The sequence below is a fragment of the Carex rostrata genome, chromosome 20 (assembly GCF_964058835.1).
Source record: "Carex rostrata chromosome 20, lpCarRost1.2, whole genome shotgun sequence".
Classification (NCBI taxonomy): Eukaryota; Viridiplantae; Streptophyta; class Magnoliopsida; order Poales; family Cyperaceae; genus Carex; species Carex rostrata.
The window spans coordinates 5932312-5957489 of NC_135937.1; the positions used below are offsets into that span (position 1 = coordinate 5932312).

The 25178-nt window shown below is 32.9% G+C and overlaps 4 protein-coding genes and 1 non-coding gene across 5 annotated transcripts; 3 read left to right on the forward strand and 2 right to left on the reverse strand.

The window, feature by feature from the left end:
* Positions 1-645: 645 nt before the first annotated feature.
* Positions 646-1507, forward strand: LOC144572636 (putative membrane-associated kinase regulator 4). The gene has a single exon (XM_078322283.1). The coding sequence runs from the start codon at positions 687-689 to the stop codon at positions 1482-1484; it is 798 nt and encodes a 265-aa protein (XP_078178409.1). The 5' UTR covers positions 646-686; the 3' UTR covers positions 1485-1507.
* A 5646-nt stretch (positions 1508-7153) lies between these two features.
* LOC144572116 (E3 UFM1-protein ligase-like protein) lies at positions 7154-14151 on the forward strand. Its single transcript, XM_078321534.1, has 20 exons — positions 7154-7542; positions 8079-8390; positions 8778-9044; positions 9144-9191; positions 9278-9343; positions 9441-9544; positions 9663-9756; positions 9834-9890; positions 9993-10377; positions 10708-10853; positions 11392-11457; positions 11735-11803; positions 11888-11977; positions 12069-12134; positions 12217-12263; positions 12343-12406; positions 12527-12604; positions 12696-12758; positions 13320-13412; positions 13884-14151. Exons 1-20 carry the CDS (start codon positions 7369-7371, stop codon positions 13992-13994), a joined length of 2400 nt encoding a protein of 799 aa, XP_078177660.1. The 5' UTR covers positions 7154-7368; the 3' UTR covers positions 13995-14151.
* Positions 14152-18486: 4335 nt separating this feature from the next.
* LOC144572117 (E3 UFM1-protein ligase 1 homolog) lies at positions 18487-21659 on the forward strand. Its single transcript, XM_078321535.1, has 12 exons — positions 18487-18548; positions 18691-18765; positions 19169-19234; positions 19370-19438; positions 19511-19600; positions 19695-19760; positions 19852-19898; positions 19977-20040; positions 20168-20245; positions 20352-20414; positions 21220-21312; positions 21396-21659. The coding sequence occupies exons 2-12, from the start codon at positions 18694-18696 to the stop codon at positions 21498-21500; spliced, it is 813 nt and encodes a 270-aa protein (XP_078177661.1). The 5' UTR covers positions 18487-18548; positions 18691-18693; the 3' UTR covers positions 21501-21659.
* Positions 21660-22334: 675 nt separating this feature from the next.
* Positions 22335-22408, reverse strand: TRNAR-UCG (transfer RNA arginine (anticodon UCG)). Its single transcript has one exon. It is a non-coding gene; the product is annotated as a tRNA-Arg (tRNA).
* A 1238-nt stretch (positions 22409-23646) lies between these two features.
* On the reverse strand, positions 23647-25000 carry LOC144572248 (uncharacterized). The gene is made up of 3 exons (XM_078321728.1): positions 24504-25000; positions 24340-24415; positions 23647-23968 (listed from the first exon to the last, which is right to left on the reverse strand). Exons 1-3 carry the CDS (start codon positions 24930-24932, stop codon positions 23820-23822), a joined length of 654 nt encoding a protein of 217 aa, XP_078177854.1. The 5' UTR covers positions 24933-25000; the 3' UTR covers positions 23647-23819.
* Positions 25001-25178: the final 178 nt, after the last annotated feature.

Below are 25178 nucleotides of genomic sequence, written 5' to 3' on the forward strand. Positions count from 1 at the left end.
ATCATATATGTTCACGGTGAAAAATCTAAATGCCTAGATTTTATGAAAAATTGAGATCTTTGTGTAACTTCAATTCTATTATCTTGATGCGTATATTTACCAAAACACTTCTAAACGCAAATTGATTTATAATTCAAGGGAATTTTTTGTAATAATATAAAAGAGATATTTTTTCTACTTCAAGTTCATACATAATATTTGCCAGTGTTTTAAATAGCGCGCTATAGCGGCGCTATAGCGTTTTCCGACCAAAAAAGCTATGACGCTATGCCCAAATAGCGCCGCTATTTGAGCATAGCGCGATTTTTTTAACCCGTACGCTATTTCGCGATAAACGCTATTTAAACCATTGATATTTGCTAACACGTTACATAATTTATGAATATCGTTTCATTTATGTTTTCAGGAGAGATCTAGAAATGCACCAGCGGTGGCCGTTATCAGCTCCCTCAACTTATATATAATAATAATATAATACAATCCAATTTACCTTAAAATTAACCTAAAAAGAAGTAGCGATAAATATTTAATAGTGTTAAATAGTGTGGGGAGCGGGACCCATTTAACAATCTCCCAAACTGCATTTATCACACTGAGCTCCTTATCCTCTCTTTGTCTCGTTCAAACTTTAAATGATACCTCTTCTCCCTCCTTTTTGCACCTAAACAAAGCACTTGGGCTTGGCCATGGCTAAAACCCTCTCTGTTTCTCCTCTAATCACCATCAAAGAAGACTACATAGACATGGATCTGAGCCCCAAAATCTTGAGTCCTTCAGAAGATCGTGGAGATTTTGAGTTCAAAATGAGCTCAAACAATCTAGAGAGAGAAACCAACACATTTCCAGCCGATGAACTGTTCTATAAAGGAAATCTCTTACCTCTACAACTTCCACCTAGGTTCGAACTTGTTCAGAAACTTCTCCATAAACCCCTTTCCAATTTCTCTAAGGATACACTGATTGAATGTCCCGATGAGAAGCCGGTGATTAAATCGATGCCCAATAAACATTGGCCAAAGAGGCTCAAGTTTTTCAAACAAACCCATTTGACTTCAAAATTTAAGGCCTCAAAGGGCTATCTCAAGTCCCTGTTTACCAAAACCAACAACTCGATCGAAGAAGAGAACGAGCAATTTGGTGCTAAGGTGATTAATGTTACACTAAAGAGCACCATTGATAGAGAGAAGTTTCTAGAAGAGGGAACCAGTCATAGGAAATCATTTTCGGGTGTAATTCGGAGGCGATTGACGGGTAAATCTTCGCAAGTATCGGGTTCGTCTATGTTTTCATCAAGCGACTTAAACCGGTGGTTTGAGGAGGAGAGCTCAATTCAAGGAGCAATTGCATATTGTAAAAAGACTCAAGAGAATTTGGTGCCAATTAGAAAAAGTGTTAGTGATGTTAGTTTTCCTAATTCATTTGCTGTACCTAGGGTTTCAGTGGGTTGTGAAAATCAAGAAAGAGAAGAGATTTCTAGAGGTTGAATTTTTATTTCTGGTTTTATGAAATTAGTAGTGGCTACAATTTTTTACTTGTCACCAAGCTTTGCTAAAAGAGATTTACATTTAAGTACCCTAAATTAGTTTTATCATGTTCCTGGGTATTTTTCTTCTGTTATTATCTCTCAGTTTTACAATTTTTTTCTGTAAAATAAACCTCGAACAGTCATACTTATTGTGCAATAATGATTCTATCTGGATAAGGATTTTAGATTGGTAGTATTTAGTTGCTTGCTTTTTTTACCCAATCTCTATGTGTAAAGTTCAAACAGTCAATCCAAATTACTCATACGAGAAAAATTACTCAATACTCTCGTAGTAATATTTCTTATCTCTATGTTTAAAAGTTGAAACAATCAATTCAAACTCTTCACAGTCATTTTCATATAAAAATTCTCTTGGAGGCCTAAATTTTTTTTTTTTTAAATGGGTAGAAGATCAGGATCTCTGTGGTCTAGAATCTTGATTTTTTACATATCTAAAAAATAATAAAAAGGTTTTTTAAATGAAAAATTTGGTCTGCAAACAAGCCTTGCTCTAGATTTTTTTTTTTTTTTTTTAAATATGCAATAGGTAATACAATGCAGACATGCATGTAATTAAATATACAGGCTTACCAAAGCCTAAAGAAAAATAAAATGGAAAAGAGTAAATTTTTTGGTGGTACCAGACTACCAGTCAAAAGCAACAAATATTTGTAGCTCGGTAATCAATACAGTCTTAATTAAAAGCAACAAATCAGAGGTCAGTGATTACAGCAACTTACATGTAAATTACCGAGGAAGAAAAAGGCAGTCAAAATGCACCCAGTAAATATTTGTCAGTCAAAGCTGCACTAATTACAAGCTGCAGGACTGATACCAGCAGCAATTGATTTTAGGCAGAATCTCATGCACAACCCTGTATAAACCGTTAATACCATGTAAATACTATTAAATTTGTAGAATGCTAATTATTAGAATATTTTTTTTTTAGTTGAAAACCGTAATTTTTTTAGTTGAAAAATTACATAAAATTAGGCAACGAGTGTCTGGGAAAACATACAGCTAAATAAAGCTAAAAATGCACAAGGGTGTATGCATCATGTAAAAGCCTAGTAATAATTTTATCTGTACATATATCACAACCAAGAAGGCATTGAATCCAAATCAGACTGGGAACTGAATCGACCGGATCAGGACAGTCATCCATCAGTTGAAAACTGAGAAGGCACTGAATTAAATTAGACTGGGAATGATCCGAGACGGTCAACAAAGAATAACAATCGTTCATAATTTAAGATAGAGGAGGGTTCAAATGCCTCTATTTTTTGTGCCTTCATCATGCCTCCATTTTTAAAAACTTAAATAACTCAGAGTTTAAAACTTAAACGTCAAAATAAAACCGTTAGATGTGACCTATGTTATTTTCTCTATGTGCCCATAAAAAATTATCACATTTCGGTTTTACTTTTATGTGAATCAATTAGTTAAAAAATCAACGTCTAGAAATTATCCACATTAGTATACATTTTTACAAGCTCAAGATGACAACCAAAACAAAGTTGAATGCCATAATTTTTTACACGTGCATGGATAAAATGATGTAGTTCATATCCAACGATTTTATTTTGAATTTAAATATTTAAATTTTGAGTTATTATAGGTTTTTCAAAATGGAGGCACAAAAATGAGGCATTTGAACCCTCTTCTTTAAGATATTTGTTTTACTTATTTAAGATAGATTGTTAAAGTCCAGTGAAAATGAATGGACAAGAGGAATTGTAAGCATCAAGTAAAAGAGATATTGCCACCTATATAAAAGAGTGAAAATGTAAAAAAAAAGGACAGAGAGAAAAAAGAACAAGAAACAAATTCTGCCTCCTATTTTTGGAGAGAGAAAAGAAAGTATGAGAGTGATAAGAATTTAACAACTTTCACTCAAATCAATATAATTGAATATTTTTTCTCTCTCTAAAAATAGAAATCAGGATTTGTTTCTTGTTCTTTTTTATATCTGTACTTTCTTTTACATTTTCACTCCTTATATAGAGGCAATATCTCTTTTGCTTGACTCTTACAATTCCTCTTGTCCATTCATTTTCACTGGACTGTAACAATATATCTTAAATAAGTAAAACAAATATCTTAAATTAGGAACAGTTGCTATTCTTTGTTGATCATCTCGGATCAGAGAAGTAAATCAACCAGCCAGAACAGTCACCTCTAAACAGAAAGAGAAGAAAAAAGACAGAGGAAGAGAAAGATGCAGAAAGCAGCACAAAACAACACACAAACATCAAACTAAAAACGGAAGGTATACCTACTGTACACAGACGGGAGATCACTCGCCTTCCATCATCGAAGAAGAGAAGGCATCCGCGACTGATCCGTTACTTCAGTCCGATATGAGATAGAAGCGAAGCTTTTTTTCCCTTTCCCGATCGCCTCAGATCGCTTTTCTTATCTCACCGCCACTCGGGCACTGCTTTATTCTAATAATAATAATAATAATAATAATAATAATAATAATAATAATAATAATAAATAGTTATTAGAATAGTTTTGTTATGAACTCCGTATAGGAAATTCGGTGACTATTTTTCTCTTTTCTTCACGTGGAAATCAAAGAGGTCACATCAGTATATAAAGACGACTATTTTACTAAATATAATTTTGGATAACGCTTCGGTTTATTTAAAAAATGACTATAATTATAATTTAATTAGAAAGAGAAGATAGAAGGAATTATAATTACAATCTGATTTGAAAATTACGATGATTATAAAATGTACGCATTTTATCAAGATTTAACCTCTCCGTAATCAACGAAAGGAATGTAGGATGGATCCATGATCAAGAATTCGGATCATCCCAGGTACCTGACTGCAAATTACAAACAGACGGTTCAGATTAGTTCTTTTAACTTGACATAAATTTATAAATAGACCCCTATAGTTTCTTTGGACAATGGATCAACTTTGATCTGACTGGAACTATCTGAGCCGTCCGTTTGTAATTTGCTCGAGTCAGATATCTAGGAGGATACGGATTCAATAATCAAGCCCAACATATTTCTCGTTTCTCAATTTTAACAATTCAATTTATTAGAGCTATTGCTACATAAGTCTTTTGTTTTGACATTGTTTGACAGTGGCTGTCAATACACTATTTCTACATAAGTCAACAATCAAATAATTAACATGTTGCATTTTCTTGATTAATGAAACGCTTAAAATCAATTATAAAGTTTTTATATTAAAAATCATGTACCTTAATAATATTCTATAATTAAACACTGTTTCTAACATATAATCTCAGAGAGTATTACTTTTGCTACTAGATCAATAGCTAGATTTGATAGTTGACAAATTTTTTAATTCTAGCTAGATCACTCAGGGCATATTAAGTTTGTATTTATGTAGAATCCGAGTTTTCATTGAAACTGTGCTGATTTAATTTTTTTTTTTTTTTTTTGAGGAGAGATTTTAAATTTTCTAAAACTACATTTATAAAAAGAAAGGGAATAGTCTGACTACTGATACTCTAGACTCTAGAGTCTAGACATTCAGTGAAACTTGCCACAGTTGCTCGTAATTCTACTTCTGCAAGAAACGGCTGTGACAAGCGACTCATTTATTATTGATTAGAAATACTCGGCACCTCACCGTATTTTACTAACGGCTATTTAAAAGCCTGGAGGGTTATTAACTGTTCAACAACCGACCGATTCTGAATTCCTGATGAATGAGATTATTCAAACCTGTACTTCCGCTCTTGAAACTTGAACCGGTAAATAAGTTCGTTGGTTAGTATCATTTTTCTTACTGGAGTGGAGCTTCAAACTTTTTTTTTTTTTTGGTTGACAGCACCCGGGCAACAATTAAAATTATGCAAAAATTTACCAACTAGATATTACATGATATTAAGGATCTTTAAAAGTATTTAATTGTAAAACAAATAAAAAAACACACAGAGGTGTGTACATTTCGTGGATACAAATTTGATCTTACTTGATTGTAATCGTAGAAGTCTAATAATTGTTTCCTCTTTACCCTTATTTATCTTGTTTCTCCGGCATACTACATCGAATCGTAGCCAAGAAAGCACTGAATCAAACCGGGAACTTAATCAACCGAATTGAACAGTCACCGCTTGTAGAAATGTAAAGCTGAAAAGACACTGAGTGAAACCGAACCAAAAACTAAATCAACCGTACCGAGACAATCAGTTCTCAGAGTAACCAAGAAAAGAGCTTCGACTAACTATGGAAAATAGGGGCCCAAATTGGTGTCATAATTGTCTTTAAAATCAGCAGAAACTTTGCACATTGGGCCGATTCTATTTCTGTTCATTCTATTGCTCTCTCTGAGCCCAAAGTCCCAAACGACTGACAAATGACAATAACATGACGACTTCACCACATCCGCCTGTGCGGATGTGCCACAAAAGAACCTACAGCAATGTATTGATTACCGGGCTGCGGACAGAGAATTAGCATCCTCTGAGATATCTCATATTTTGCGTAACTTTTTGGAAATTCTGAACCGTTCAAATACGTTCTGCGCGAAGCTCGAAGCTCGAAGCTCAAATAATGCTGGGCCCCTGCGCTAACCCGAATAGGCAGCGGACACGTCGGTCACGCAAAAGTTGAGATATCTCAGAGGATACGCTCTCTCGGACAGATGTGCCAACCTACAGCAATGCAATTATTAGCAGGCAGCGGACAGGACCTGTCGGACCCGAATCCGTTTCGATTGAACCAAGGTCGATGTCACAATAGCATAAATTGAGAACAAATAAAATAAAACGAAGGAAGTAGAGGAAGAATTAAATGATAAATTTGTAATTTCACGAGTACAATTATTTTCTTTCTCACGAACATAATACGATAGGCTCAACCACTTTAGCAAGTACATCTATTTATTTAAAAAATAATAGTGATTAATAAATAATAAATTATAGAAGAAGTTAATTTTTATTTTATTTTATGAAATGTCTTGTTCTCCTTTTCTTTTCTTAATTTTTTTCTCAGCACATACTAATTTGAGATTCAGATCATTATATTTAAATTTATATCAATTCAATTCAAGTTAAAATTTACAAAACTTCTTTACTATTCGTACAAATTTTAATGGGACACTCCTATACAAACTCAAAATGAGGAAATTTTTTTATCTATAGAAATTATTAAATTGAGACGTACATAAATAAAAAGAGTATCTCGTTTCCAACAAATATAGAAAAATCTGACTCATTGAGTTCGATCTTAGATTTCAGATCGAACTCAACAGTCCACATCCATTGTTAATTTTTCTTTTAATGATAGAAATGAGAATATGGGTGCCACATTTAATCAAGTTAGAAGTGGATCGAACTCAATTAGTCATTTCTACTGTTTTTGCAGAATTAAAAAAAAAAACAACTTGGATCTGATCCAATAAGGCAGATCCATTATCACTTGATGGTTCTGTGACGGCCATATTCTATATTTTTCCATCATCAGGTCTAATTTTTAAAAAAAAAAGAGGAAATAACAATGAATTCAAATCATCGAGTCCAATCTGAAATTTTTTTACAGTTTCAATAAATTAGATCTTTTTATATTTTGTTAGAAACAAGATACTCCCTTTTATTTTCATACGTCTTAATTTAATAATTTATATAGATAAAAAGTTTCTCAAAATCAGAGCTACTCGCAATCTGAATTCGGATCTCCTAAATTAAATTGAGTTTGCATCCGGACCGTCAATCCGATCCAATACAAGTTAGAATTCACGGGCCAATCCGGTTCAATCCGACCCGAAACGATAGAGCACCATTTCTTTCTTCAGTTCTCTTTGCTCCGCGCTCTGTGTCTGGAAGGAATTAGGAGTTGTGATCGGACCAAAATGGATGCGGAACTGTTGGAGCTCATGAGGCAGCTGGAGGAGGCGCAGCAGGCCAAGCCGAGCGTGCGCCTCTCGGAGAGGAACGTGGTGGAGTTGGTCCACAAGCTCCAGGAGCACCGGTTCTTCGATTTCGATCTGCTTCATACCGTTACTGGCAAAGAATACATCACCCCTGTAATTCCGCCCCGTATTTTTTTTTTAAACGGACCCCTGATCTTGTTAAAATTTAGTTTTATTTTGAACTGCCCGAATTTTTAGTTGCATTTCATCAGAAGCTCTAACTTATATTCAAAATAATTTTCAATTAACTATTTCAGTTCGGTAAAAAAATTCAATATTGGAAAAATTGGAAATATTGGGTAGCCTGGAGGTTTCTAAACTGAACTCAATCTTGCCAAGGAGAAGACATTTATTAATAATCCGGAAAGGTTTTCATAACTTGCCAAACCCGACTTTTTTGAAACGTACAAATGCAATTTAATAGATATAAAAGGAGGAGAAGTTGTTCAGAATGTGAGTATATTGAAAATGCCAATTTATGTACAAAAAAAAATATTATGTGGAAAATGCATAATTATGTAAGAATATATATATTAAAAATTCCAATTTATGTAGAAAAGCCACAATGCAGGAGGGAAATTGTTCAAATGCAAACCTTTGGAATACAATTCATAGAAATTAACCTTTTTTTTACCCTTTTATGATCACAGGATCAACTAAAGCAAGAAATGGAAAAAGAGATAAATCGATCTGGCCGAGTATCCTTAATTGATCTAGCTGATATAATAGGAGTTGATCTGTACTACATAGAGAGGCAAGCGGAGAGGATAATTGCCGAAGATGTGGGTCTAATGATGGTTCATGGAGAAATTATCTCTCAATCTTACTGGGATTCAGTTGCTGAAGAGATAAATGAAAAGTTGCAAGAGTGTAGTCAGATGTCTCTCGCTGAAATTGCGGCACAATTGCATATTGGTTCTGAGCTTGTTGCCTCGTTTCTCGAGCCTCGTCTTGGCACCATGGTGAGTAGTGTCCAATCCATTGCTCCATGAAGTTAAATTGTAAAACTAACTCATGTTTGCCCATATCTGTAGAAGAATAGTTATTTTTAATACTTCCCGGAAGCACACATTATTTAAATGTACAAGAACAATTTAACATAATACCATCTTTGCTTTGTAGTTTATTTTTTTTCCCAAAACATTGATAGTTTGTTTTCAGTTAAAGAAATTGTTAGATTAGGGTTTTACAGAAGATGAGGTGGAGAGTTTGAGGGAAAGAGTTTCTCGTTAAATTTTAGTGATTTTACAAATACTATATTAGTGGATGTGGATCTCTTTTGCAAAGTTCTGATATTTACTTTTGTGAACGGGGAAGGATTACTTTATATATATTATATTTTAAATCAGGTGAAAGGGAGGCTAGAAGGTGGGCAGATATATACACCAGCATATGTGCAAAGGATAACTGCCATGGTGCGTGGGGCAACCAGGGCGGTAACTGTCCCAACAAATTTGCCTATTGTTTGGAACTCTTTACAACAACTGCTTCAAGACATAGACGGTGCCAGTGGGGTATCAGTAGAAGGTACCTTCTTTCAATCCATTTTCAATGGGTTATTAAAGGATGGAGCTGTTCTTGGTTCGCTCCGAGCTGGTGTGCAGTGGACCCCAGCTGTAAGTGACAACTTTTTGTTCGTTTGTCCTGTCTGGAGTCAGCTTCTTCTTCTTCTTCTTGTTTTTTTTGTTGTACTACTGAAAAATGGTTGTTGTCAGGTTTTTGCACATGCCCAGAAGGAGTGCGTGGATTCCTTCTTCTCACAGGTATAAACAAATTTTAATTATTGTTTTTCGGAATCAAGCTTGTTTTATCCATTTTTTAATGCATTTTTTATGGATCGCAATCACAGAATTCCTACATCAGCTATGATGTGCTTCACAAGCTTTCTATCCCACAACCTAAACAGTACTTACAGGTAAACCATGAAATCCAACATATCCAGCTGTAGCGCTTCAAATCAAGACAAGTAGTATGGTATTTTTATAATTTTTATTTGATTTTTTTCAATGTAGATGAGATATCCAGACGGTATTCCACTGGAGGCTGTCTTTGTTCACCCATCTATGGTGGATATGTTAGATGCTGCTGTCAGTGATGCTGTAGATCACGGCAACTGGTATGAAAATTTTCTTGAATTAACTAAATCCAGTGCTGGTGGAAATGTTTGGTACTGTAGGGAACACTACTGTGATTTTTTTTTTTTTAGCAAGATTATTGACATTATTTCATGATAGGATCGATTGCCTTTCTGTGCTACCTTCATACATTGTGGATGCGGATGCTTCTAAGATTTTGTCTCTTTGTCCATCTCTACAGAAGGCGACCAAGGTGTTCTTTGTTCGTTCTTTCTTTAATTTGTGTCTTTGAATCTACTTTTATTGATGCTAATTATGGTTTTATGACAGTCTTCATCTGCAGTCATTCTAGGGGATTCATGTGTTTTCAGCAATGCTTTTATCAAAGTAAGGTCGCTATGTTAACTGTGATTTGATAAGACCAATATTTCTTGCAGAAAAATCTCTGTATGCAAATTAGAAATTACAATTTAAATTTGCCTTTTACAGGGAATTTTCGATCAACTAGAAAAGGAACTAGACTCGTTTATTTTTGCAACCAATCAAACCAAAAATCCCAAGACTGTGCCAATTTCACAACAACAAGCGGAGTCAAAAGATGTAGACGATGACGAGGGTAGCAATGCAAGTGTGCCTGAAAAGGGCAAAAAGAGAAGAGGCAAAACAGCAAAAGGTGGTAATCATGACAAGGACGAAGATGCACACGAAATTGTCCCTGCTAAAGGAAAGAAAAATCAGAGAAAAAGTAAAGATGTCGGTTCAACCGGTGGTAAAAAGGGTTCTGATAAAGTAAAAGAGGAGAATCCGAATGTTCCTGTAGAATGGGTTGCCGAGAAAATCACATCTCTTACGCCTGAGCTAGAGGAAATTGGAGGTCAGAAGAAAGTTTTATTTTTATTTTGAAGGCGATTTATGCTCTCTCTACTTTTGTCCTATGTTGAATTTGCTTTTAGATTTTTGAATTATATATTTGTATCATATATCTGACGTTTGCTAATCTAGTGCGAATGCACCTGACCTTCTCCCCACCTCAGCCAAATAATTGTTGGGTTTGTTTTTTGGTTGCTTAAGACTTTATAATTGGTAATTATTGGTAAAACCTGTAAACTTCTTTTCTAAGAATTTCTATATTGTGCATAGCTTATTGCATTGAAACCAAATTCAATTTACAAACTTCCATGTTTTATTAATGATTGGTCAACAGATTCGGAAGAGCTAATTAGGCAATTGGCCATGCACTTGAGACCGATGCTACTTGATTACTACAAAAGGAGGAAAAACACGTTATTATCTGAGAATGCTGAGAAGAGGAGGAGACTGCTTGATTCTCTACAAAAGCATCTCGATGAGGTACGTGTCCTCAGTAGGACCTTTCAATCGTTTAACTTGCCTCAGTATTCCTCCATGGGTGACACTTCATGTTTGGTTGTGGAGTAAGAGGTGGAGTAAACCCTTTACTCCACACTTGCGCTGCCAAACAAGAAGTAAAATAAAAGGATTAAGCTGGAGTAAGAGGTGAGTTAATCCGGAGCAAGTTGCTCCACCTCTACAGGTGAATTAACTTACTCCAAACTTACTCCTTCCGTAGGGCCCACTATCATGGGTAGAGATTTATTTTCCAACATCTTAGATAATTTAAGCCATGACTTAAGCTGCCAAATGAGATGTAAATGTGAGGAGTAAAATGGAGTAAGCAACTTAATCCTCCTTGAATTTGAGTAGCAACCAAGCATGATTGTGTTTTCTTTTAGCATGCTGATCCTCTCTCACATGGGCAATTTTTCCCTTAATTTTTGGGTCAAAGGATAGGTTCTCTAGAATCATTCTCACCATTTAACACTTGAATTTGCTCCATCTTATTAACTTTTTTATTTATGTGTTTTTGCAGGTTGTGCTAGATTTGCAAATGTACGAGAAAACACTTGACCTGTTTCAAGATGACCCCTCTACCTCTGTATACTGCACCATTCTCTATCTATTATTTAATTTATATGAATTTATCATTTTTAAACATGGAGATCTTATTTCCTCAAAGAAGATTATTTTAATGGAACCTGCAAATGATTGCACCCTTAAAAATGCCATGCATCATCATTTTGACTGGTTTATTAACAGTTACATGCTTTCTGGAAAAAAAAAAATCATAATAGTAACAATTAGATTTTCAATTAAATTTAACCTTATGTTGCATGCTATCTAATGTTAAAATTACAATTGGTTAAATAATGTAGGCTATCTTGCACAAGCATCTTTTAAAGACTATGGCTGCTCATGTTGCTGACCAACTCCTCCATACTCTGGTAATCTTTGTTTGTTTTATTTTTTATTTTATTTTTTTGCCTCCATAGTTGCTAAGAAATAATGTGAATCATTGATTCTTGTAGGATATGGACAATAAATTGAAGAATGGTGTAGAAGTAGACGACGGTCCAAATAAGACCTTGCAACTTAGCACTGCTGATCGTACTTCTCTGGTACATTTTTGCTCTTAATGCATTAGCTTCCGGTTCTTGGAAAATATCTGATTACTAAATTATTTGTTTGATACCTATTTTTAATGTGTAGGCAAAAACTTTGGCTGGTCCACTGTCAGCTAAGGTCCAATCCTTAGTGGAAGCATTAGAGGGAAAGGTTTGTTTATGCATCCCACAAAATTTTAATTCTCATGTTTCAAAATTTATATTACCTAAGAGGTTTTGTATTTATGTGACAGAGGGTTGATGCCTTTATGGATGCATTAAGAGCTGTAGCAGAAGAGAGGTATTTTCTCGACATTTTCCTTTGTTTTATTTGTTGGTGTCGAATTGACCTTCTTTTAAAAAAAAAATCTATCTTGTAGCGGTTTGCTTGTGAAAAAGCTTGATAAAAGAGTAGAAAGATCAATGCTGCATTCCTACCGTAAGGTATCTATTAATAAGTTAAAAAAATGAAAATTCATCATATTTTGCTTTTCTATTTGTGTCAAACCTGTAGCATGTATCTGTTATCTAACACGAGTTGTTAATTATAACTGTGAATTTTAGGATTTGACAACACAGGTTTCTTTGGAGACTGATAGCATTGCTCTCCTTCCAAAAGTTGTTGCCCTACTCTTTTTGCAGGTTTGTTTATTCTGTCTTTCCTGATGGTGTGTAATTTTATTTTAATATGTATAATTTAAATGTAATGTAATTATGTTTACATTTTTTTTAGGTACACAACAAGGCTATCCAAGCACCTGGAAGAGCTATATCTGCTTTAATTTCGCACCTGAAGGTAATGAAAATGGAAAAAAAAGGCTCCTTTTAGCTTTAGGCTTTAATTCTAGATTTGGTCTGGCACTAGGGATGTAAATAAAATACATGCTGTGCCATGACCACACATGTCGTGTCCAAATGTGATCTGGTCACATGTTAACTATTTTTTTTCGTAATTTAAGTTAGTTTATTCAAGATTTATCATTTAATCAAAGATCTAATGGTCCTGATCATGCGTGATGAGTTCACGTGCTATGTCGTGTTGTGCCAATTTTTTGAAGGATGGTCATGTCATGCGAATGGTCACGGCACATGTGTCGTACTGTGACGTATCTGGTCACGGTGTAACTTTTTTACATTCCTATCTGGCACTTGCCTGGATCAGAAACTTTCTCAAAGACTCCAGGCAGCAGTGAAGAAGGCAATGAGAAAGAGAGACAAAAATAACATGATAACATCAGAAAACAATGAGAAGATATCAAATTGAGGCCTGATCAGTAGCGCAGTTACATGTGGGCACAGTATTGGTTTTTGGAGACTGACATGCTCTCTCTGAAAATTTGTAACTTGACAATGACAGGAGAAGTTACCTGATACAACATGCAAGCTGTTAACAGACTACCACAATGCTACTGTGGCTCTCTTATCCTTGCAAGCTGCCGCAGCTGGAGCTGTGAGTTGAAAAACATATTATTTTTTAATCATCCATTTTTGGTGCCTTCACCGTGCCTCCATTTTTAAAACTTCAATAACATCAAATTTACAACTTAAATGTCAAAATAAACCATTAAATATGATCTTATATCATTTTCTCTATGCACATGTAAAAAATTATGATATTTTTACTTTGTTTTAATTATTATCAAGAGCTTGCAAAAAGACACTCATGTGGATAATTTCTAAGTATTGATTTTTCAACTTATTGATTTATATAAAAACAAAACTGAAAAGTGATAATTTTTTGTGTGTATACAGAGAAAATTATATTTTAATGATTTTATTTTAACATTTAAGTTTTCAAATTTTTGTTAGAAAATTAAAGGGTGGATGGATGGCACAGAAAATGAAGATATTTTAACCCTTCTCTTTTTGCAATTACATTAGAGTTCTTTAATGGTTTAATATTTGATTTTGTATTTTACAGGAAGGTGAAGATTGTTTGGATGATAGAATGCTGTCAAAAAAGGAACTTCTAGAAGAAAAGATGCCGGAGCTGAAATCACTGGTTTTGGGTTTGACAAACTCAGAAAACTAGGGTTGCACTGGAAAAATTTTGAAAATAAAAAAGTATTATGTATATTTTTTATGAGCAATTATAGGGGAGACTTGAAAGGTTGTAACAGCTCTTGTGGTGATTCTAACGACAGTTTTGTTGTGCTATTTAATTGAAGTTGATAAGAATGTTAGGCATTGAGAGTTTTGCAGCCCTAGTAATAATATATCTGTTTTACACTGAAATATAAATTTCATTTTCGGCCTAATAAGTTTACAGCAATTTCATTCTTTCTATAATAACTGAGTGGTGCTTAGAGCAAATGGTGTCATGTGATCTTGACCTTTTGTATGGAATTTTTTTTATAAACCATAATTAGAATTTTTTTTTTATTAAACCAACATGATTACTATTTTTTTTTTACAAAAACCATAAGAATTAAAATTGTCATTTCGGTCTCATTTTTTTTAGGACTGAAATGACATTTTGGTCTCAACCGTTTTCACATATTTCGAGGAGAAAATATGTTGAAAAATTGTAAAAACTACTTGGGACTGAAATGTCATTTCGGTCCTCAAAAAAAAAATTCAGGACCGAAATGCCATTTCGGTCCTTATAGTTTTTGTAAAAAAAAATAATCATGTTAAAATCTTTATTCCAGAGGGAAATTTGTATGGTTTATAAAAAAAAAAAAAAAATTGCATGTGTTCATTTTTTTCCCTTTTTTAGGGAAATGAAGACACTTGCATTTTTTATTCTAAATTTGAACTGTTAATTTGTTGTATTTGATGAATCAATGGTTTTAGTTCTGAATGTCTTGAAATTTTGAGCTTGTTTTGTATTAGACTGAGTAGTTGAAAAATGGAAATTATTAAAATTGAGCACACCAAAATAATTTATTATTCAACTTCTCGATCTTATACTACATGAACTTAGAAAATAAATAATTTCAAACACGGATGCTTTAATTGCCAAGTAGATCATGATTAAAAATTTAAATTGATCATTTGAGCTAAACATCACAGGTTCCTTTTGTTTAGCAAGTTCATTATAACTCGAGAGAACATCAGGGCAACTAAAAATGCGTTAAACACTGCATTGTTAATTCAATTTAATAAAATAAATTGAGAGGGTATATTTGCAACTTTTGAAAAAATATATTTGTTCATTGTCACAATATGGAGAATATTTTAACCAAAGGTGCGAATATAGAAATATATTTTAACCTAGGTTGCTCAGTTGCTCTTGCTCAACAGTCAACAAGGCATTTTCAATTTGGGAATTGGGACAGCAAGTAACCTCTCTTCTTTTTAACATTATCCTACACGCTCGTTGAGAGCGGGCCCCATCCTCTGTCTTTTTCTTTGCAGTTCGGATTTATTGTGTCGCGCTGTTAACTGAATAACGAAATGGATCGGTTCCTATCCGTTGCCTTTCCATTGTTCGACCTGTTGAACACTAGAGTTTTGATAATTAGTAAATCAACGGAGCTAAGAAGACAAGTGAAGGCATGAATATTGATAAAATTATGCAACTCCTAGAGGTTATCCGTAATAATGCTAGTAACTTCTTAACGTATCTACCGAAGCATCTATGGTAAAGATTTAAATAGCTTTATCGCGTTTCAGCAGAACGCTGAAAAAAATGATGTTATTGTCATATTACACCGCTATAGCGTACCAGTACTGATAGTGCCATAGCTTTTTGTGGTTCGAAAATGCTATAGTAGTGCTATAACGCGTTATTTAAAATTATAGTCTTTAGAATTATTTTATGTACTTTCAATAAATTTTTTTTCTTTAAGAAAAAAACTGAATAAACGTACATTAACACAATCATAAGTGCATATTGACATAACACTAAAATGTGCATTGAGCAATAGGTTCAAAAAATGAGTTTGAAAGAATAAGATAATTATTGACAGCTCTCTTATATTTTATAAGGGTGAGATAAGACTACGTTTGATTTGAAAATAAAATGTATTGATAACGAGATAATTATTATTTTCACTCTCATTTGGGAGTTATATAAAGTTAATAGATAAACAAATTATATTTTAGAGTGAGATAAAGTAAAGAGATAAGAAAACTCTTATCTTTAATAAGAGTGATAACAAGACTATGTTTGATTTGAGAATAATATGTACTTAAAATGAGATAATTATTATTTTTCACTACCACTTGAAGTCATATAAAGTGAATGGATGAAAAATATTTTTTATGACTTGTTAGAATTATGTTTAGGAGTGAGATAAAGTGAAAAGATAAGTAAATAACTCTTATCTTTAATAAGAGTGATAATAAGACTATGTTTGATTTGAGGATAATATGTACTTAAAATGAGATAATTCTTATTTATACTCTCACTTGAAATTATATAAATTGAATGGATGAAAAATATTTTTTATGACTTGTTAGAATTATGTTTGGAAGTAAGATAAAGTGAAGAGATAAGAAGATAACTCTTATCTTTAATAAGAGATAATAAAACCATGTTTGATTTGAGGATAATGTGTACTTAAAATGAGATAATTCTTATTTATATTCTCACTTGAAGTTATATAAAGCGAATGGATGAAAAATAATTTTTATGACTTGTTAGAATTATGTTTGGGAGTGAGATAAAGTGAAGCGTTGAGGAGACAACTCTTATATTTCAAAGTGATAATAACACTATGATTGGTTTGATGATAAAATGTAATGATACTGGGATAATTCTTAGTTTCAATCTCATTTGGGAGTTATATAAAACGAATGAATAATTTTTTTTTTATATCTTGTCAGAATTATGTTTAGAAGTGAGACAAAGTAAAAAGATAAGGATAAAACTCTTTTTTTATGAGAATAATGATAAAATTATACTTGATTTGAAAATAAAATGCACTGATAATGAGATAATTCTTATGTTTACTCTTATTTGAGAATTATATAAAGTGAATAAATAAATATATATTTTATGTCTAGTTAGAATTATGTTTGATAGTGAAATAAAGTGAACGAATAAAATATAACTCTTATTTTTTATGAGAGTGATGATAAGAGTTATCATCTTATCTTCACATTTATCTCCAATCAAATAAATTTTAACAAAAATATGTATTTCAGTTGAAAGTAATCTTAAAATTAACACAATAACAAATTTATGGAGATAAAATATTATGAAAACAGCTGATATAGTTTGTGGATTGATTTAAGAGGGGGGCTTTTTGGTGGCTGGACCAGAAATGCATATATCTAAAAAGTAGTGACTACAGACTAGTAATAGACTTGCAAAATTTTTTTTTTATATACTTATAAAAAGTTGAATACTTTATTTTTACTCCTAAAAAATAAACCGGCAAAGAAATAAATTGATTTACTTTTTATTTGAATTACAATAGAAGCAAATATTGTTTTGATAAATCTTAATATTACGCACAAGATTTATTAGACATTACTTTAAATTAATTTTACATTATAATATAATTAATCATAAATAATGTTTAAATATTAAAAAATCCATCAATTTCTCATAGAATATGCAAGCACCTGAACGGACGCTCGAAGGTAACGAGAACATTAATCTTAAGATTCACACACATCATCGGATCAGGTGCATAGGTGCATACGAATCTTGATGCAATTTTAAAGGAACCCTCCATAGACCGAAATTTTTATTAATAGAAAAAAAATATATTGACAATGAAGAAGTAATTTTCAGAAATTCAATATTTAAGAAAAACGTAATGGTCTATAACATTTATAATGTTTCGCTAATCTAAATTACTGCTCACTCTAATTAACAAAACAACTTAAAATAAATAAATAAATAAATTTGTGGACTTTATCGCTCTCAACGTCGAGCAATGTTTTAAAAATCGGTCTATTCGGTTGAATATTCGACCGAATATTCGTATTTAGTTGGAATCCGAATAGAAAATGAGTATATGGTTTTGAATATTCGGCCGCATATTCGACCAAATTGAAATCAATATATAAATATTTCAATATTTCATTTAGTATGAGATAAGAATCGATATTTTAACATTTTATTACCAGTTTAACATGTACAATCAGTCATAAATACTTTATTTTTATACAAATTAATATGAATTTTTATTTTAAAGTCTACATATATAAATCCGAATAAAAATTCTTATACGTAGTCGCAAACCGTATATGCAATACGAAATGACTTTTCAAATATAAGAACCAAATTTTTGCAACACTGACGTCAAGAGAGACCTTATTTATCTTCATTCTCTTCATCCCTTCCGCAGTCTAGACGTTATTGTTATCAACGTCCTAGGTTATTTTTTTTTATCGCATTATTTCGTTAATTAACAGTAATCTGATTTCGCTAATTAGAAAGTTACCATCAAAGTTACCATCTATACATTATAAATTATCACATTTTTCTTATATACTGTATTTTTAAAAATTACTTCTCCATTATGAATATATATATATATATTTTTTTTCTATATATAAAAATTTCGGTCCACTGGATAACGTGTCCTCTGATCTCGAAAACTTCACTAGAAGTTTCTATCTCCTCCTAAAATTACGTGTCCACTTCACTTTCCTGGCACTCGTTCTGTCTCGCTCGCTCACTTTGGTTTGATCGATGCTACTTAGCGCCAATTACCCTATTTTTGTTATTAAACAATAATCCCAGTTCAAATTGGTGGGTAATTTAATTGCTGAGTAAATCGGGATCAAATTGAATCGACAAATTAACTTGTATTAGTTTGTTTTAGAAGATGGAGAAGTCATCTGAAAATGCTGAGAAAAGGAGGAGGCTGCTAGATTCTCTACAAAATAATCTTGATGAGGTACCCCATTTCTCTCAGTATTTGCTTGCTAAAGTGGTTAATTTTGCCCCAATAATCCAGAACTGATACATTAGTGTTCTTTAACATGCTCATTAAACCCACTTATGGCAATGAAATAGGAGATATTGTGTGATTATTCTAATTTAACCTCAGTTCAGTTTTATAGTTGGCTAACAATAATCCCATTTTCCTCAGTATTTGATTGCAAAACTGGTGAATTTTGCCCCAGAAATCCAGAACTGGTACATTAGTGTTATTTAACATGCTCACTAAACCTAATTATGGCAATTAAATAGGAGGCAGTGTGTGATTATTCTAATTCTGTAGTGGACTAATTACACTAAATTCAATTTTATTGAACAATTAACCTAATTTCTGTTACATCTGTCTTTTTCTTTAACAGGCCATGTTAGATTTGCAGATATATAAGAAAGCTCTTGCTCTATTTGAAGACGACCCTTCTACATCTGTATATTGCAAATTTACAAAAAATAATATTTTATTTTTTAAAATGATATTAATTTTCCCTTTTTAACATAGTCTTCTTATTTTCTCAAAAATAAAATATTTAATTTTAATTTAATTGGCTTCAAACAATGTCTAGACTGTCTTACACAAGCATCTCTTGGAAACTGTGGCTACTCCTATTACCGACAAGTTCCTTTACACTTTGGTAATCTTTTCTTTCTAAATCATTTTTGGTTGTGTATTATCAGGAAATGATGATAATTATTAATTCTTATAGGATATGAGTAACAAATTGAAAACTGGTGTTGAAATTGGAGATAATTCAAATGAGACCTTGGTACTTAGCACCGCTGATCGTGCTTCATTGGTATTGTTTTCTCTAAATGTATTAACTGGTAATTCTCGGTGAATATTATTATTTGGTTGGCACATAATGCAATGTCATTGTTTAATTTATATAGGCAAAAACTTTGCCTGAGCCACTATCAGTTAAGGCGCAATCCTTGGTAGAAGCACTAGCAGGAGAGGTTGTCTATATAACTCAATCTAAATTTTTAATTAGTTCTGATCTCTAAGTTTGTTATGAATTGCAATTTTTTTTTACAATTTATGTAACAGACTATAGATGCCTTTATGGATGCATTAAGAGCTTTAGCAGAGGAGAGGTATTGCCCATAATTTCTTTATTCGTTTATCTATCATATTAAGATTAAACTGATTTTTTGTGTTATTGTTTATTATAGTGGTTTGTCAGTGAAGAACTCTGATGAGAATTCGGAACTGTCAAAATTGCATGCCTACCATAAGGTATTCCCTAATAAATTAAAGTGATTTTTTATGGTCCTTTTTCTATTTGTTTTTAAGCATTAGCTAGTGCATATTCCGGAAATTTTATGCTCTACTAAGATGTGCAAATTGTTACTATGCACTGTAGGATTTGACAGCTCAGGTTGCTTCGGAGACTGATAAAATTGCTCTCCTTCCAAAAGTTATTGCTTTGCTCTTTTTGAAGGTTTGCATTTTTTAGATAACATGCATTTTTTGTCTATTTAAGAATAAAAGATGTGTATTTGCTTCCAACATTTACAAATTGTAAATATTTGTTTCACTTTCTTCAGGTTTACAACAAAGCTATCCTAGTACCTGAAAGGGCCATATCTGCCATAATTTCACGCTTGAAGGTAAAAATAAAAAGAAAGAAAATGGCAAAAAATAGTTTCATTTTGAACTTTTGATTCTCCAACAATTGTGTTTATTCTAGTTCTCTAAATGCCGGTCTGGCATCACTCTGACCAGTAACTTTCGTATATAAGCATGGATGAAGCAAATAAAAAATAAAATTGAACAGAACAGCAACAACTTGAAACAAAACATTAGCAAATTAACACCTGATTGGTACTTCACTAGTATGGGATTTTTTTTTTAGTAAATAAAAAGTTGGTCCTTTAGGTAAGGGGCTGATTTTTTTTTTTTTTAAAAAAAAATGACAAGTATCGAATCAAATTTTCAGTACACCCTTGGGGTACTGAAAATTTAATTCGGTACACCCCCTGTCACAACACTACACAAATGGCTGCATAGTTTGTATGCTCCCACCCTGTACCGAATCAAGTTTTCAGTACACCTAGGGGTGACCAAAAGTTTGATTTGGTACATCCCTTTTTTGAAAAAAAAAAACTATATTAAACGTTTGAAAAAAATACCACAAAATGGGTGTACCGGATATTTGATTCGGGACACCCCCCCTTTTTGGGTTTGCTGTGGTACAAGTGGTGTGCTGAATCAAATTTTTGGTACACAAGGGATGTATCGAAAATTTGATTTGATACTTGTTATTTTTGTAAAAAAAAACATTAACTCCTTTCGTGACAAACCATTTTTTTATTTACTAAAAATAAAAAATTCCTAGTATGGGGTGGTACATTCAGGTTCAATATTGGTCTCAGAGTATGCTCACCAGTAAAACTATGTAATGTAAAATTGCAGGGTAAATTATCGGATTCTGCATTCAAGTTGTTAACAGACTATCACAATGCTACTGTCACTCTCTCAGCCTTGCGGGCTGCTGCAACTGGAGCTGTGAGTCAAAGTGTATACAATTATTTACCCTTTTATTAACAATATGTTGCGTTTTTTGATATAACTGATTTTGTACTGCACAGGAAGACGAAGATTGCTTGGTCGATAGGATACTGACAAAAGAGGAGCATTTGGAAGAAATGATGCCAAAGCTCAAAGCACTGGCCTTGGGGAAACCAGAGAATTAGGGTTTAGCAGTAAACAGAGTTTAACTTCATGTTTCTGTGACCAAATAGAGTGGGGTTTGGAGTGTTTTAACAGCTAATGTGATATATCCAGTAAATTGTTGTACAACTTATTGAAGTGGAATTTGAAGTGAATGGAAGTTTTAAATATTTTATAGTGCAGTTTAAATATTCTGAACATCCTTTAACCATGCTTGTATATGAAAGAAATAGTGAAGGAAATTAGTCACACTATTACTGGTTCTGTCATGGCACATCATGAAACTGAGTGTCAATTACGTGACTTGTGTGTTACGTAACGTATTCATTCATATGATGTGTCTACCTTTTAACTAGAACTGGTACGTCATGCAAACTGATTTGGGTACATTACTACCAATTTTTCTATCATTATTTATTTATTTATTTATTTTACATTAGTTTCTTATTTGTTAGAATTTTTAATTTTCTTTTATAAACCAACTTAAAATCTGAAAAAAAAAAAAATCAAAGGTGACTATCGTTTGATCACGTCGACACATAATGGGATTGTGCTTCACCATTTTACATATTATTCACGTCATATTTTTTCTTCACTAAATTCCAATAATCTAGAAGTGCTAAGTTCAAATGCTTTAAAAGTTCATGAAAAAAGATTTTTTTTTGTTTCTTGTCGTCTATTCGTCCATCTACGTTCATGGGCCCTCCGACCGTTCTCGTTTTGCGGGCTTCAAATGGCTCGCCAATTAGGCGATCGGGTGTGTTGACAAAGGATTAAGTGGCCCTTAATTTCAAAGTAAGAGCCCGAACAATCAAACAAAAAACTAGGGAAATAAATGAACTGATAAAATAAAAAAGCGACCACAGTGGGAGTCGAACCCACGACCTTCTGATCCGAAGTCAGACGCGCTAATCCACTGCGCTATGCGGTCATTTATTGATATTTCTCTACCATTTTTAATTATATATACTTACTAACAACATTCTTCAAATCAACTTATGTACCAAGTATCATGTAGACGATAAATAACAAATTATTTTATGAACGAGAATATTTGTATCAAGTTTCATAATTTTTCATTTATATACTATATGATGTAGATCACGTTACAACCGTCTATGTTAAAATAATAAATACTTTTGACGGTAATCTAAATTATCAAATTACTTCATTGTGAATGAATCATTCCCTCTTACTATTCCATCATAAATTGTAAGCTTTTTTACCAATTAAAAAAAAATGAAAAATCATTCCCTCGTCTATAAAAAAATGAAGAATGTTCACCAATTTGGGCACTGTTTGTCTCTCCGCTCAGATAAAGTTTAGAACCCACTGCACTGTCACACTGTTTGTCTCCTAATTATGCTACGATTATAATAAATTAAGATATTTCAGGCTTTCAACTGTTGTTCTTGTTTCCACTAATTTTGTTTTGTTATTCTTGTTTACCACGCACTTGTTTTATTATATATATATATTTTTTGGGTTTGTGGCTGGTCTTGCATTGGTATTCTCTTTTGTCTCGTGTTTCGCTATATGCTACTGACTACTGAATTCCTGTTTCTCACTTTATAGAGGCTAAATTAAATTTTATATTTGAAATGTTTGAATGCGCATTATTTTCAAGAAATAATATAAGTTTGCCATTCAATTGAATTGGAGGCTGTTATACATGCAATGAAAGCTTTTGTGTTATTTCTAGCTTGGTATCAGTATTTTTAATCTCAACATGTGAGCCAACTTCATTCCAATGAAAATGTTATTTCTATACATTTTTTAATAATTTAAATGTTAAATTAGAGCTTGTTGATTTTGGAGAGGTCCCAAAAGGACATGGGTCCGGATCCCTTGATTAACTAAAAAAAATGAGTTTGAATTGGGACCGTCCGATCAGAATTCGAACTAATTCAATCCGAGGATGGATGCTAATGATTCCCAACTTTTATTTTTTATTTTGAAAAAAAGAATATTTGGAATAACTGATCAGGCGGTTTTAAAGTGTTATTTTTCTCAACCCAGAACAGACTAAAAAGGTACTTTGTACTTAAAAAGGATCAAAGAGGAACAGAAAAGAAGAACATTAATTTCAAAGCTCATTAAAAAAGTACATATGATCAGATTCAACTTCTCTATTCCAAATGACAGTACCAAACTTTAAATTAATTCCTCGCCCATGTAATTACTTGAAAGCCTGAAACACTGCATCATTGCTGCTCATTACTCAGCTTTTACAAACTTTGCACAGTGCATCCTTTTCATTTTTTTTGAAACTTGATCCTTGAACAACATCACCATACTACCATAGTAATTACTAATACATGTGTATGTTAAGATGAATATGATTAAAATGACACAGAGGCACGAGCTGGAGATGAATCCCAAAACTGAGAACTTTTAACCTTGGAAATACTGCTAAGCACACCTAAAGGTGTCACATCTCCTATTACCGTCACCTTTTTTGAAGCCAAATCTATATTAAATGATGTCACCCCTGTTTAATTATAACAATTAACAAATTAAGTACTGTCCAACAGTATAAATATGATACAAAAAAATCTGAATTATATTCTAAAACCCTTTTGAAAAAAGTGAAATGGTAGGTGTCATGTGATCAGCACTTGTGTAGAAGCAAACCGGTATAGCACAGGGAAAGATTTTGACATAGCAGTTTTTGCTTCATGCAGTGCACTATTCGTATGCAATGCTGTTTGTACTCTATTGCCCGTGCGCTGCATTAAGCAAAAACTGCTCTGTTAAAATAAAATCAACACAAACACACTTTCAAGAATTTTGTTTGTGGGGACTGGTACTTTATTTAAAAACATGGAACAAAATTTAAAATAGAACAATTTACATATATACCTTCCATCTTGGAAATGTACTTCTTAACCTTATCAGCACAGCCCTTGCAATGTAAAGAGACCCTTAATTCTACTATCTATATAAAATAGCCAACTCAAATATTAGTTAGAGATTTGTTTAGAGGAAAAAAAAAAGAGGAAATTAATGTTTAAATTGAACTGTACCTGTTCCTGCGTTCTAGTAGAACATGACCTCAACATAACTGGCTTATTTTCCATTTCTGACTGAACCTTGGTACAAGAACTAATCACCGGTACCAACTCAGACACTGGTACTGGTGCTGGCACGGGTAGACTCACGGGCCGGGGCTCTGGAAATATATCAATAAAAGAAGGCCTAGATTCATCAAATTGTAGCCGAGATGATTTCAGAAGATATCTAGAAGAGTTCACAGGACTGATGAACTTTTTGCTAGGTTTCATCAGATTTTGTGGTGGGTTTTTGGATATTTTGTTCGAGTCATCCGATTTTTTTCTTTTTGGGTCTCTTAAATGGGTCGAATGGCGAACTATGCTGTTGGAAATGGCAGCCGAGGCAGAGGAAGAACAAGAGAAGCTAACTCTTTTCATGTCTCTTAGGAGAACAAGCACCATTTTTATTTTCTCTAGTAGTTGAGTTTGAAAAGAGAATGCAGGCGCAAGAGAGAGAGAGAGAGAGAGAGAGAGAGAGAGAGAGAGGAGAAAGAGCTTTACTAAGTGGTATCAACAATTGGTGCTCTTTTTATAGTTGGATGATAGAGAGATAGTGGGGTCTAATTACCAATAGGTATCAAACTGTTCTTACATTAATTTATCCAATTATGGATATATAAAAATCTAGGCTCTTTTCTAAGGATAATC

What these genes read in the sequence shown, in the direction of transcription:
- LOC144572636 (XM_078322283.1), top strand. Translation starts at nt 687, where the DNA reads ATGGCTAAAACCCTCTCTGTTTCTCCTCTAATCACCATCAAAGAAGAC.
- LOC144572116 (XM_078321534.1), top strand. Translation starts at nt 7,369, where the DNA reads ATGGATGCGGAACTGTTGGAGCTCATGAGGCAGCTGGAGGAGGCGCAG. An exon ending in TGGATTCCTTCTTCTCACAG is followed by an intron (nt 9,192 to 9,277) that starts GTATAAACAAAT and finishes TCGCAATCACAG; the next exon opens with AATTCCTACATCAGCTATGA. An exon ending in AACCTAAACAGTACTTACAG is followed by an intron (nt 9,344 to 9,440) that starts GTAAACCATGAA and finishes TTTTCAATGTAG; the next exon opens with ATGAGATATCCAGACGGTAT.
- LOC144572117 (XM_078321535.1), top strand. Translation starts at nt 18,694, where the DNA reads ATGGAGAAGTCATCTGAAAATGCTGAGAAAAGGAGGAGGCTGCTAGAT. An exon ending in TTGCTTTGCTCTTTTTGAAG is followed by an intron (nt 20,246 to 20,351) that starts GTTTGCATTTTT and finishes CACTTTCTTCAG; the next exon opens with GTTTACAACAAAGCTATCCT. An exon ending in CCATAATTTCACGCTTGAAG is followed by an intron (nt 20,415 to 21,219) that starts GTAAAAATAAAA and finishes GTAAAATTGCAG; the next exon opens with GGTAAATTATCGGATTCTGC.
- LOC144572248 (XM_078321728.1), bottom strand. Translation starts at nt 24,932, where the DNA reads ATGGTGCTTGTTCTCCTAAGAGACATGAAAAGAGTTAGCTTCTCTTGT. An exon ending in CTACTAGAACGCAGGAACAG is followed by an intron (nt 24,416 to 24,503) that starts GTACAGTTCAAT and finishes TATTTTATATAG; the next exon opens with ATAGTAGAATTAAGGGTCTC. An exon ending in GTACATTTCCAAGATGGAAG is followed by an intron (nt 23,969 to 24,339) that starts GTATATATGTAA and finishes ATAATTAAACAG; the next exon opens with GGGTGACATCATTTAATATA.